The sequence below is a fragment of the Anabrus simplex genome, chromosome 3 (genome assembly GCF_040414725.1).
Source record: "Anabrus simplex isolate iqAnaSimp1 chromosome 3, ASM4041472v1, whole genome shotgun sequence".
Taxonomy (NCBI): Eukaryota; Metazoa; Arthropoda; class Insecta; order Orthoptera; family Tettigoniidae; genus Anabrus; species Anabrus simplex.
The window spans coordinates 283,252,145-283,264,379 of NC_090267.1; the positions used below are offsets into that span (position 1 = coordinate 283,252,145).

At 37.9% G+C, this 12,235-nt stretch overlaps 1 protein-coding gene across 2 annotated transcripts in view; it reads right to left on the reverse strand.

Annotated features, from left to right (window-relative positions):
* The window catches only part of LOC136866262 (uncharacterized), a 445,701-nt gene that overhangs the window by 171,625 nt on the left and 261,841 nt on the right, over positions 1–12,235 (reverse strand). For both annotated transcript variants that reach the window (XM_067143066.2, XM_067143067.2), the window contains one exon: positions 8,291–9,960. In XM_067143066.2, the coding sequence (XP_066999167.2) occupies positions 8,291–9,960 (1,670 nt within the window). The remainder of the gene's footprint in view (positions 1–8,290; positions 9,961–12,235) is intronic.

The window sequence follows — 12,235 nt, forward strand, 5'->3', positions numbered from 1 at the left end:
GTCCTTGTGTATAAAGGAAAGGGTGATAGACATAAAGCTGAAAATTACAGGCCAGTAAGTTTGACATGCATTGTATGTAAGCTTTGGGAAGGCATTCTTTCTGATTATATTAGACATGTTTGTGAAATTAATAACTGGTTCGATAGAAGGCAATTCGGTTTTAGGAAAGGTTATTCCACTGAAGCTCAACTTGTAGGATTCCAGCAAGATATAGCAGATATCTTGGATTCTGGAGGTCAAATGGACTGTATCGCGATTGATATGTCTAAAGCATTTGATAGGGTGGATCATGGGAGACTACTGGCAAAAATGAGTGCAATTGGACTAGACAAAAGAGTGACTGAATGGGTTGCTATATTTCTAGAAAATAGATCTCAGAGAGTTAGAGTAGGTGAAGCTTTGTCTGACCCTGTAATAGTTGAGAGGGGAGTTCCTCAGGGCAGTGTTATGGGACCTTTATGTTTTCTTATATATATAAATGATATGAGTAAAGGAGTGGAATCGGAGGTAAGGCTTTCTGCGGATGATGTTATTCTCTATAGAGTGATAAATAAGTTACAAGATTGTGAGCAACTGCAACGTGACCTCGAAAATATTGTGAGATGGACAGCAGGCAATGGTATGTTGATAAACGGGGTTAAAAGTCAGGTTGTGAGTTTCACAAATAGGAAAAGTCCTCTCAGTTTTAATTACTGCGTTGATGGGGTGAAAGTTCCTTTTGGGGATCATTGTAAGTATCTAGGTGTTAATATAAGGAAAGATCTTCACTGGGGTAATCACATAAATGGGATTGTAAATAAAGGGTACAGATCTCTGCACATGGTTATGAGGGTGTTTAGGGGTTGTAGTAAGGATGTAAAGGAGAGCGCATATAAGTCTCTGGTAAGACCCCAACTAGAGTATGGTTCCAGTGTATGGGACCCTCACCAGGATTACCTGATTCAAGAACTGGCAAAAATCCAAAGAAAAGCAGCTCGATTTGTTCTGGGTGATTTCCGACAAAAGAGTAGCGTTACAAAAATGTTGCAATGTTCGGGTTGGGAAGAATTGAGAGAAAGAAGAAGAGCTGCTCGACTAAGTGGTATGTATTACAAGTGATGAAAATCATTTTTCGTCCGTATTGAAAGTTTCATAAACTGTATATAGGATAATATTTTTTGTTTATTTCCACCTATTCAATACATTACAAGATGTTGGCATTTACTTTAAAACATTATTCAGATGAGACATGTTTCGCCTCCTACTGTGAGGCATCCTCAGTCATTATCAAAAACCTTATTATTTTACCAGGCATCTGGTTAAAGATATTCAAAAATGTGTTTGATATTATAAGAGAGGTAAGATTTACGTTTGTTATAAACATGTTCATGAAGTAACTAAAAATCTAATATATTGATAAAAACATATGTAGTTCTTTGTTGAATAGGACTTGTTTGATTGTACTATAGTAAAAGAAGGTGGCTTGAAGCCGTAGTCATTAATAGATGTCTAATACATACCAGTAGTATCAGAAAATTTATGAACCAGAGGAATGGCATGCTAAAGAAGAGAGATCTAACTCCCCACTCCCCAGCTACTTCCTGTCAATATTCAGGCAGGCTGTTATACTCAATACGCAGCAGTAATCCCACTATTGGAGATAAATGGCAGTAGAATACACAAAGCACATCACAACAAACAATGGTCAATGTAATGTTATTATTGATCAATTTTATGAGCTTTCTATATTGGAGGCCTTCACACTTAGTTTTCTTCCAAATCTGTGATTTAGAGCCTTTCTTTCATGACAACCTCTTGTGTTATTTAAGTAATCGTTCCTTCATGACTTTTTTCTCATTCTTCTAATTATCTTCACAATTTAATCACCATCACCACCAATATTATTGTACTCGGTACGGTAAAAGTGAATAAGACATAAATAAACAGAAATTGTATTCTCTATGACTTTTGTTATGTAGTACTTTTCAATATGACCAGTAAGAGAGGTAATTAAAAATTAAATTTTTGGCACCTTCCCCTAATCTACCATTTCGAACAGAGTGAATAAAATTATTTATAGCGTGGACTGTAATTCCTTATTCCTCGACTTTACATACAATTCTGTTCACGCATTTTCACGTACCTCGGCGCTGATATGGACGACTTAGCAAGAAAAAAAGTCCTAATCCATGAATATCTCTATCATCATAGCCGGTACGGTAAAAATGTATAAGACGTAAATGATACGAAATTTTATAATATATAACTTTAGTTATGTAGTATTTATCGATAGGGCGAATAATAACAAAAATATCTGAGAATTAGATTTTAGGCCTTCCCCTAAACTACCATTTCACTCAGCGAGAATAAAATTATTTATGGCCCAGATTGTAGCGACTTATTCCCCCGACGTTATATACCGATTTTCATTAAATTCTCTTCAGCCGTTTTCTCGTGATGACCGTGCATGCGTACGTACGTACATACAGACATAGAAATTACGGAAAATTAAAACGTGCATATCCCCTAGTTACTATGGTCGCGACCGGTACGGAAATAAAATTCTTTTAAATTCTGAGCAATGTACAGACAAAACTCTCGTTTTATTTATATTGAGACAAATAAAAAAAAAATTTTTTTAAAATTAGTCGGAATTGTCTCCAAATGGCTCGTAAAATCTCTAGAGAAGTCACTAGTAGTTATCATTGAAATTCTGTCACTAAATTACTAAGAAACACTCAATATCTAGCTACTAGTCTCTAGAATCGACCAAAGAGAATGGAATCGAGTAGACTGATGTGAACGAACACCAACATAGAACGCGAGAACGAGAGATTGACAATCAATACACGCGTCACGACATAAAGATTTCAATAAACATCGCACATTCGCGAACATTTCTCGCATTAATAAACGTCGATGCTTCGTTTTAAAGCGGCCAATGAGCAAAGGACTTCCGGCCACTGGCGTGAAAAAAAGCTGAAACGGCAAGATTTGAAAACAAACGTTTGAAGTTCATCAAAAAATAAGCTAAAATAGAATAATCGGGAGGAGGGAAAAACTGTCGAAAATCGGGAGTCTCCCGCCTAAATCGGGAAAGTTGGCAGGTATGACCTTATAATACTGTGTTCACTGACTAACACTTGGTTTAAAGATGCATTCACTTGAAAAACACATGCTTGTTGTTCCAAAACATAAATTATGGAAAGTCTGCAATACAGCACTCCATAGCTCTCACTAACATATAATACAAAGCAACCACAAGTGATACAATACCAAATGCCTAAGCACTCCACAGTGTTTAGGTCAACCATGTTCCACAAATATAATAAGACCACGTTCCACAAAAGTTACATTTCTTCTCTTCCGCTGTTTTAAGTCGAGTCTTCTCCACCAAAGTTTGAAGTCCAGTCCAGTATGCTTCTCGTGTGATCACATGCCTGTATTGACCTCAGCTTCCTCCTTCCCTCACATGATACGTTGAGATTGATTGTGGCCAGCCAATATAATAATTAGTTTACAATTGGCACCCAACAGTGGGGCAATGGTTATTAATTATTATTTACAAAGAACAAGTTTTATTTCATTTCATTTCTTTCAAACCATGTGTGCATACATACAGTATCTTTATAGACTATTATGCCTCTGTGAAGTTACTAAAGGCCACCACAATCCTATCTGTAACTAGTTCTATGGCCCCACTTATTTGTATACTTCTTACCTTTAAATCACTAGAAACTGAGCCTAACCAATGTCATCTTGGTCTCCCTCTACTCCTCTTACCCTCCATGACAGAGTCCATTGTTCTACTAGGTAATCTATCCTCTTCCATTTGCCTAACATATCCCCACCACAGAGGACAGTTAATGCATACAGCTTCATCAAGCAAGTTCACTCCTAACTTAGCCTTTATTTCTGCATTCTGAATACCCTCTTGCCATTGTTCACACCTATTTGTACCAGGAATCTTTCTCACTACTTTCATGCCTGGTACTTCTAACTTATGAATAAGATATCCCGAGTCCACCCAGCTTTCACTCCCATTAAGCAAAATTGGTCTGAAAAAAAGACCAACGTAAAGATTGTTTCGCGCAGCAGCTGGCTTCCTTCTTACAGAATACTCTGGATGGCAACTGTGAACTCGCTGCATTAACTTTGCTGTACCTTGATTCAGTCTTACTTGCTATACTACCATGCTGGAAAATACACATCCTGAAAATACTTGAAATTATCTACCTCTTCCAGCTTTGAATTCCCAATACGGCACTCAATTCTCTTAGGTTTCTTACCTATTGACATCACTTTAGTCTTGGGAAGATTAATTTTCATGTCATATTCTTTGCACATATTTTCAAGTTCCAAGATATTAGGCTGTAGGCTTTTACCACAATCTGCCACTAAGACCAAGTTGTCAGCATAGGCCAAACTGGTTACTACATCTCCCCCTAACTGAATCCCTCCCTACCAATTTATACCTTTCAGTAGATGATCCGTGTAAACCAATGCAAAAGTGAAAGATCACAGCCTTGTCTAACCCCTGTAAGTACCCTGAACCAAGAATTCATTCTCACATCAATCTCACCACAGCCCAATTGTCAACATTAATGCCTTTGATTTCTTTTAATAATCTGCCCTTCCCATTAGTGCATGAAGTTAATTTTTTTGTGTTTATTTCAATTTATCAACACATTTCCACTCTTAATAATTGCAGAAACACGTTCCAACAATTAGAAACTTCATACAAGCGATAGTTTTATTTACAAAGGCCGTCCGATATATCGGACACTATGCACTCAGGTCAGTACAACAACACTAGTTACTCAGCATTACAATAATGTTGCAAGCTAGGAAGTGTTAGAGAGTTGGATTATCTTATCCAATTTACACTGTAAAGTAGATCTACAATTTCAACTAAAGACTTATCACAATAATGTATAAGCTATTTACGGTTATGTATTTACCGATTATGATATCCACAGAAGCATTTCAGGTGAAGTCCAAACTGGTCAAGCTAATCCACTCTTCGGATGCCACTATAGGACTTGAACAGCTTTCATTGCGCTATAGACACATTCTATATTTCTTTTTACACTGGACCACCTTGATGCACCGCTTATCTCTAACTGTCTGTAGTTTGTACCAGCAGTGGCATCACTGTTGTCATTCCAGTGCACCAGCAACGCACCACCAAAACTCCTGCAGTTGTATGATCCCTTCTTTTTCCCCGTCTGTCTTTCTTTGAAGGGGGCACTTCTCTGTCCGATTTTCTTGAAATGTCCCTGTTGCACTTATTCCCTTTGAAGCCAAATGTCTTACCAGTTTCAGGAATGTAAAGTAGTTCTCAAAGAATATTGTATGCCCCATGTTTGATTCTGTTCCACCTGCATCAATGAGAGGCAGGACTTCACTTTCTCTAAGTCCAAATTACTTCAGCCTTTAATTTTACATTGCTGTATACACTTGGAAAGGTGGAAAAGTATCCTACAGCTACTGGCAGAGAAAGAAGTCTAGCAGAATTTCACAATTTTGCCACATCATCTTATGGTAGGGGGGAGGGAGTGGAGACAGGAAAACAGTCAGTCACCAAATGAGATGTAGACTGTGATCTTGTCCACTTTGGAGTTGTTTCTTTTGTGTTACAATCTGACCTACTAATGTTTTTGAATTTTCTATCAGGGATATTGGAAACAGGGGTACCGGCCCAATCTTATGTAAGACTATTTTCGTATGACATATTCCATTTGCACGGTTTTCTGGTTTTTCAGTTCCATCTGTAAACCTTCAGTAATATTTTGTCTAACACTGGACCTAGCTTTCCCTTTTTTATATTTTATTCAAGCAATTTGCCTGTCACATTTACTCAGAAGTAGGTTTCTACCAACGTAATTTAGATTACCCTCGTACTCATCTGTCATTATCATCAACCGTTTCACACCCGTCATTAGGTCTAATGTGCTGCTCCTCTCCAAATGTTGGTGTTTCCTCCAAAACTTCCAATATTTCACTCACCATCAAGCTAGTAAGGGAATGCAAATGTCTGAGACAGTAGGACTCCCTGTGCATAGCGTCCGATTTTCAGGACAGCTATATTTATAAGCCTCTGTCACGTCAATAATAAGACATAATTGACATCTTTGTGTGTCAGCAGATTCATAGGAGTGTCAAAAATATGGTCCACACCAAAATTTACAATTATTGGAAATATTTTTTTATTCATAGGTAAAAGGTTTGACTGCTGCACAAAACTCTGCAGTAACTTGCTGCCATGCTCGCAATAAGTGTGATTCAACAATGAATGGTAAGGATAAAGAATGATGTATCCTTGGTTCTTGTTAGCTACAGCCTTTCTGAAGCACAAGAAAGTATCGCGGGCTTAAAACCATGCATAAATATAACACAATTTTTCATTTTTTATGGCGTCCGATTTTTCTGACACTATGCACTAATGGGTTAATCCCGTTGTCCCCCAGTATGGTGAGCATCTTTTCCCTCGGTAATCTGTCATATGCATTCTCCTGATCTCCGAAACAAATGTAACCGTCTGTTCCTCGCGTAACATTTTTTTCGAATACCTGGCTCATAATGAAAATGATTCTGACAGCCCCTCTGTGGTCTGAAACTACACTTACTCTCAACCACTGATCGTACCCTCTCGTCCAAAATGCCAGTGAACACCTTGCCTGGTATACTGATCAATGAAATACCTTGATAGAGTTTGCAATCCTTCCTGTTCTCTTGCTTAAAAATAGGCGCAATTACTATTTTCGCCCAATCAGAAAGTACCATACTAACATTCTATGCTAACCTTATTATTACATGTGACTATTTCGTCTCTGCCTTCGCACTAAATTTCACCATTTTAGGTCTAGTTTCATCTATTCCTGCTGCTTTATGACAATGGAGTTTATTTGCCATCCTTTCCACATCCTCAAGTGCAATTTCACCAACATCACTATCCTCTTCCCCATGTGTTTGGTTGTTCCAGTCATCACCAGAAAGAGTTTCTTTTATAATCCGGCTCCATGGCTAAATGGTTAGCATGCTGGCCTTCACCTACGGGCGTCAAATCAAAAGACCTGTATCTGGCGAGCGGAACTTGTCCTCAGATACTCCCGGTGCTAAAAGCCATTTTCACCCCTACCTATAGAGCTAAGAGACCAGCTGTGTTAACTGCTAGTTCCAGAATTTCTTCTGGGGATAATAAAATCTTTGTATGGGCTCGGTCAACATGTGCAGACATTCTGATTTTGCACCATTTAGGCTGCCTCTGTATGTTACTTTCAACAGTCAGGTTTACTGTACCAGGAGACAGAGAAACTAGAACTCAATTGGACAACCTGCTGTTGATTATAAATTTATTTTATTTTATAAACAACAAGTATGTTGCCAGATGTCTTTAATGTTCCAACATCGTAAGACATGGAGTGCCGAATAATTTCTCATCCTCCTTTTAAAATCCAGCTACCTCTGCCGGATTTGAAACCATGATCTTCGGATCCAGAGGCAGGCACACTACTATTGATCCACAGAGAAAGCTTATATCAAAAAGTGCTTTAAGTATAAAAACGTGCAAACAAATTTAACCCCAAATATGAAGGCCTGTTCTTTTTAGAGTCTAGAACTTTAAGTGATCTCATGATGATACCTTTGAATGGACCATCTATAAAGGACTTTGATGAAACTAAATGTATTGATCGTTGGTATTTTGGTGGGAAATCAATCAGGAACATAGTGTAATTTCAAAAGATGGTGACCTTAAAGGCAAGTGGTGACTATTTGGGTTAGTATCTCTTAAGATATAAACTGTTTCTATTCCACTCTTGATAGACTGTTTAAGAACGGAATATCCAGCAAAAGAAGTATTTTAAAAATAAAATAAAAACTGACCTTTTGTTGGTGTTCCATTTTTTTGGGAATTCATTTACCTTGATGTGATATGCTTCTCACTTCACTGCCTCCCGCCAAGACACCGTTAAAGAAGTATACACCTTTATGACATTTGATCAAAAGAGAAATGTTCTGAGTCTCAGGAGGTTAAGGACACATTTCAAAAACAATACGTAGCTTTATCCTAAACCTGTGGTTTTCATAATCTTTTTTAGCCAAACATGTGTTGGCTCCTGATAAATTATTTCTCATTTTTTCTACCCCTGTCTATAGGGGAAGTCATTTTAGCTGAAAGGTGTACCACCTAGTAAATTAAATATTTCCTAGTGATTTTTACTGGCCATTAGATACTAGCTACAAAAACATGCACCATACCCCAAAAATATGAAGTTTACCAAATTCAACATTAAAACAGATTTCTCACCTTTTATTTCTGCTTGAGAGCTGGCGTTTATTACACCTTCTTTCTCTTCTGGTACAGGATTTAAAGTGTCTGCTTTAATGAAATTGATAATTCCCTTCTTCTGCACAAATGTTCCTTTATAAACATCCACCTGCTTGTTATCTACAGCAAGAAAACCGCTATCTTCTTTTTCAGACTGAAAACCAAATCCTCTTCTGATACCAGAATTGGGATCTGAATTGTAGCACGTCCGTGTAGTATAATTAACAGAAGAAGAAGCAGCAGCAGCAGCTCCTGATGATGTTACTGCTGACTGACTTGGAATGTTGTTCTCAGGTTTCACTTCTGCTGGTGGTACTGACACAGCAGAAGATTTAGGGAATACACCCTCCAGATCCAAACGTTTCTTACGCTTGAAGTTTTTGCTGTTTGTAGTAGAATCTGGCAAATTAGCTGTATCCAATGTCCCTTCCAATACAGATGATTTTTTTTCAGGAGGCTCATCTGAAATTTCTATACTGTTCATGTTTGCTACAGCTGGAAACAATAAATTATCAGTTTTCGAGGTATCAACAGATCCTTCACACACTTTCACATCCCCCAGTTCAATATTTTCACTGGTCGACAGATTACTCTCCACAACAGATGCACATGGTTCTCCCTCTGGATGTGAAGTAATAGTTTCTCGGTTTTCAACTTTTGGGATAGATTTACCTTTTGCTAGTTTGTTTAATTTCTTTTCCTCCTCTGGTTCAGAATCATCACCATAGCCAGCAATAAGAGCAAAAGACGAAGTCCTAGGACTATCATCAGCACTAGATACATCAGAAAGACCTTTCTTTCGATGCAGCAGACTAACTTCTTTCTCCTTATCACTGTCCTTATAATCAGGAGGCAATTCCTTTTCAATCTGAGCAATGACATCCTCTGCAACAAGAGGTGATGAAACTGATGTTGTATTTGGTTCAATAAGATGCTGAATTTCATCAGGAATTTCACCACCTAATTCTTTCAAAATACGTGCCTGGCTCCTAAGTCTGGACAAAATCACACCTTCATCTGTTTCACCACTCTCTACATCACTCTCTCCTTCAGTTGTATTGGCTACTGGTGTGGATGTTCCAGAGCATGCATCCCCTTTCAGTGTATTAACTCTCCACTTTGCTGAGCGATTAGGTTCACCAGTTATATTGTCCTCTAAACTTGATTTTGGTATTGAGTGTGAATCACTGGAATCAGGTACTTGATGCTGGCATTCCTGGCCATCATTTCCTGTTTTGTCATCGTCTTCTACAGCAGTTTTATCACAAGCATTATCTCCAACCCAAGCCTCCTGCTGTGATATTTCATCACCAGGAGCACCCAAATCTGGAACATTAGCGGAAAGCAAAGGCGATTCTTCATAATCTGCAGTTTCAGTATGCTCATCTGAGTCCTGAGAACCTGCCTGTTTTTGTTCAGGTCCTGCAAACACAGGTCCGATAGGCTGTGGCTGTGGGCCTATTTGCATTTCTGGTCCTATAACAACAGGTTCTACCCTCTTGGATGCAACTGGTGAACCAGCACCAACTTTAGTAACTTGTTTAGCCTTTTCTACCAAACCTACTTTTCTTTTAATGGGTGGAAGTACCTCATCATCTTCATCAGACTCGTCAGATGTAGGTCCATATGATGTTATCATTTCAATTCGCCTGAAAATACACAAAATTCTCAAGTTATATCACTATTACAATAAATATTAATCACGAATAGACAGCAAGCAAGCAAACAAATGAGATTGCCACACCAAAATATTTTCAAGGTAAAATTAAAATTAATTTATAATTATAGACATCTTTCTAAATACAACACTATTAACTGAAGGTGGGAGAGTCATGAGAATGTGCCATTTCAAGGAGAAAGTTCAGTGATAGGTAAAAAGGTAGATACTGGAAAAGGAAATCAGAAAATGAACAAACAAAAAATGGGCAGCTGGATAGGGTAGGCATAGTGTATGAATAGAAAGAGAGCATAGTTCTACAGAAAATTCATTAACTAACTGCATACACTGTAGTAGTAATTTTACCAGAAGAACACTGTCCCAAACATAGTACAGTAAAACCTCGATTAACCGTTCTAATGCCTGGAAAGAGGTGAACGGTTAATTAAAAAACCTGATTAATCCATACTACTACTTTTAATGGACTTAAAGTACATAAAATACATACCGTACAACCTTAAAATGCAGTGCATTAAACGCTCTTTAAAACCAAAATGTAGTCAAAGCTACAACAATACATACTAAATATTCACCTAAATTACAAGCAGACCATAAATAATTAACTTACCCGGTGTCATTTAAGCTGCTTTAAAAATATCCGTTACTTTTTTTTTTTTTGCACTCTCCTACAACTTATTTTTTTCATGTCCATTGTGAGCTTTCTAATTACAAGAATGTCTGAAAAATCTGTATTGTCCTCTTGCTCCAAGAATTCCATTAACGTTTCAGCCGACTCCAGTGGGGTCTGAAGCGGTACGTGATTGTGACGCACTCTTCTTCCCCATCCCCCTCACTTTCACTCGTCACTTTGCAGCTGACTGTTGAGTTGCCGTTCGTGCTTTTATTTACTATTTCGTAATCAGTTAAAATGTGATGCCCAGGCAATACATTGTCAGTATGAAGCCACTCCTCAATGTTACTTTCATCCACTTCTCAAAAATGAATGTTATTTTCAATAGTATTCAGGATATCTTTAACCATCAATCCCTCATTTTCATCTTCATCAGTGAAGCTATGAAAATCGTCGGCGACTTCTTCGACATCAACATACAATTTTCTCCACGACTGAGTGATGTTCTGAGCGGTTTCTAGATCCCATGATTTCTGGGCAAGATAAAGTGCTTCGTTAAGATTGAGTTTTTCCAGAATTCAACCATCGATGTTTTTTTCGGAAAGTAAGAGGCCAGACAATTCCTGCTTATAATGCGCCTTGAAGGTTGCGATGAGAACCTTGGTCCAACGGCTGAATTAATGAAGTTACATTAGGTGCCAAATAGAAAACAAAAATTTTCCATCCTCTGATTTCAACTCTGTATTAACAGGGTGAGAGGGTGCATTATCAGGAAAAAGGACGGCCTCTAATGACAAGCCTTTGGACGACAAATCTCGAACCAGCGGAACAAACTTATTATGGAACCACGTCCTGAAAATATCGTGTGTTATCTATGCACATTTGTTATAACAAGAATCTACTGGGAAATATCTCCTCACTGTTCCTTTGAAAGAACGTGGATTTTTTGCTTTACCAAAACAGCTAATTTTAATTTATGGTCGCCACTAGCGTTCACACACCACAAGATGGTAACGCACTCTTTACTGGATTTCTGACTAGGAGCAGATTTAGCAGTTTTATCGGCATTGTAGACTTGACTTGGAACGAAATTGTATCTCTCAATTATGCGCTTAAACTCTTATCTAAAGTTTTCTGCAGCACTACTGTCACCACTTAGTTTTCCTTCTTCATTGTTTTATTCTGGAATGCCATGTCTGTCCTTAAATCTCTGTAGCCAACCATTTGAAGCTGGTGAGGACCCTGAGAGCCCCATCTTTTCGTGAAGAATTTGTGCCTGCCTTGTTATCATAGGACCACTAATAGGTACAACTTTGCCTCTCTTTTGCTGAAACCACAATTAATGCAGCATCCAGTCCTTTTAAAGATGATGCTTTCATTGTTTTTCTTTTAGTGAGTCCATGCGAACTGTCAGAACTCACCACAAACTGCAACACTTTGTCTTTATTCTTCATTAGGTCCCGCACTGTTGTCACACCCACACTGAACTCTGATGCTAAATTTTAGACTAGTTCACCTTTCTTTAACCGTTCGATGATATTAACTTTATTTTGTATGGTTAAAACTACTCGTTTTTTTAAAAATGCAGATTTCAATCTCAACATTTCTCGGCTGTTAGAATAGAAAATAAATGTTC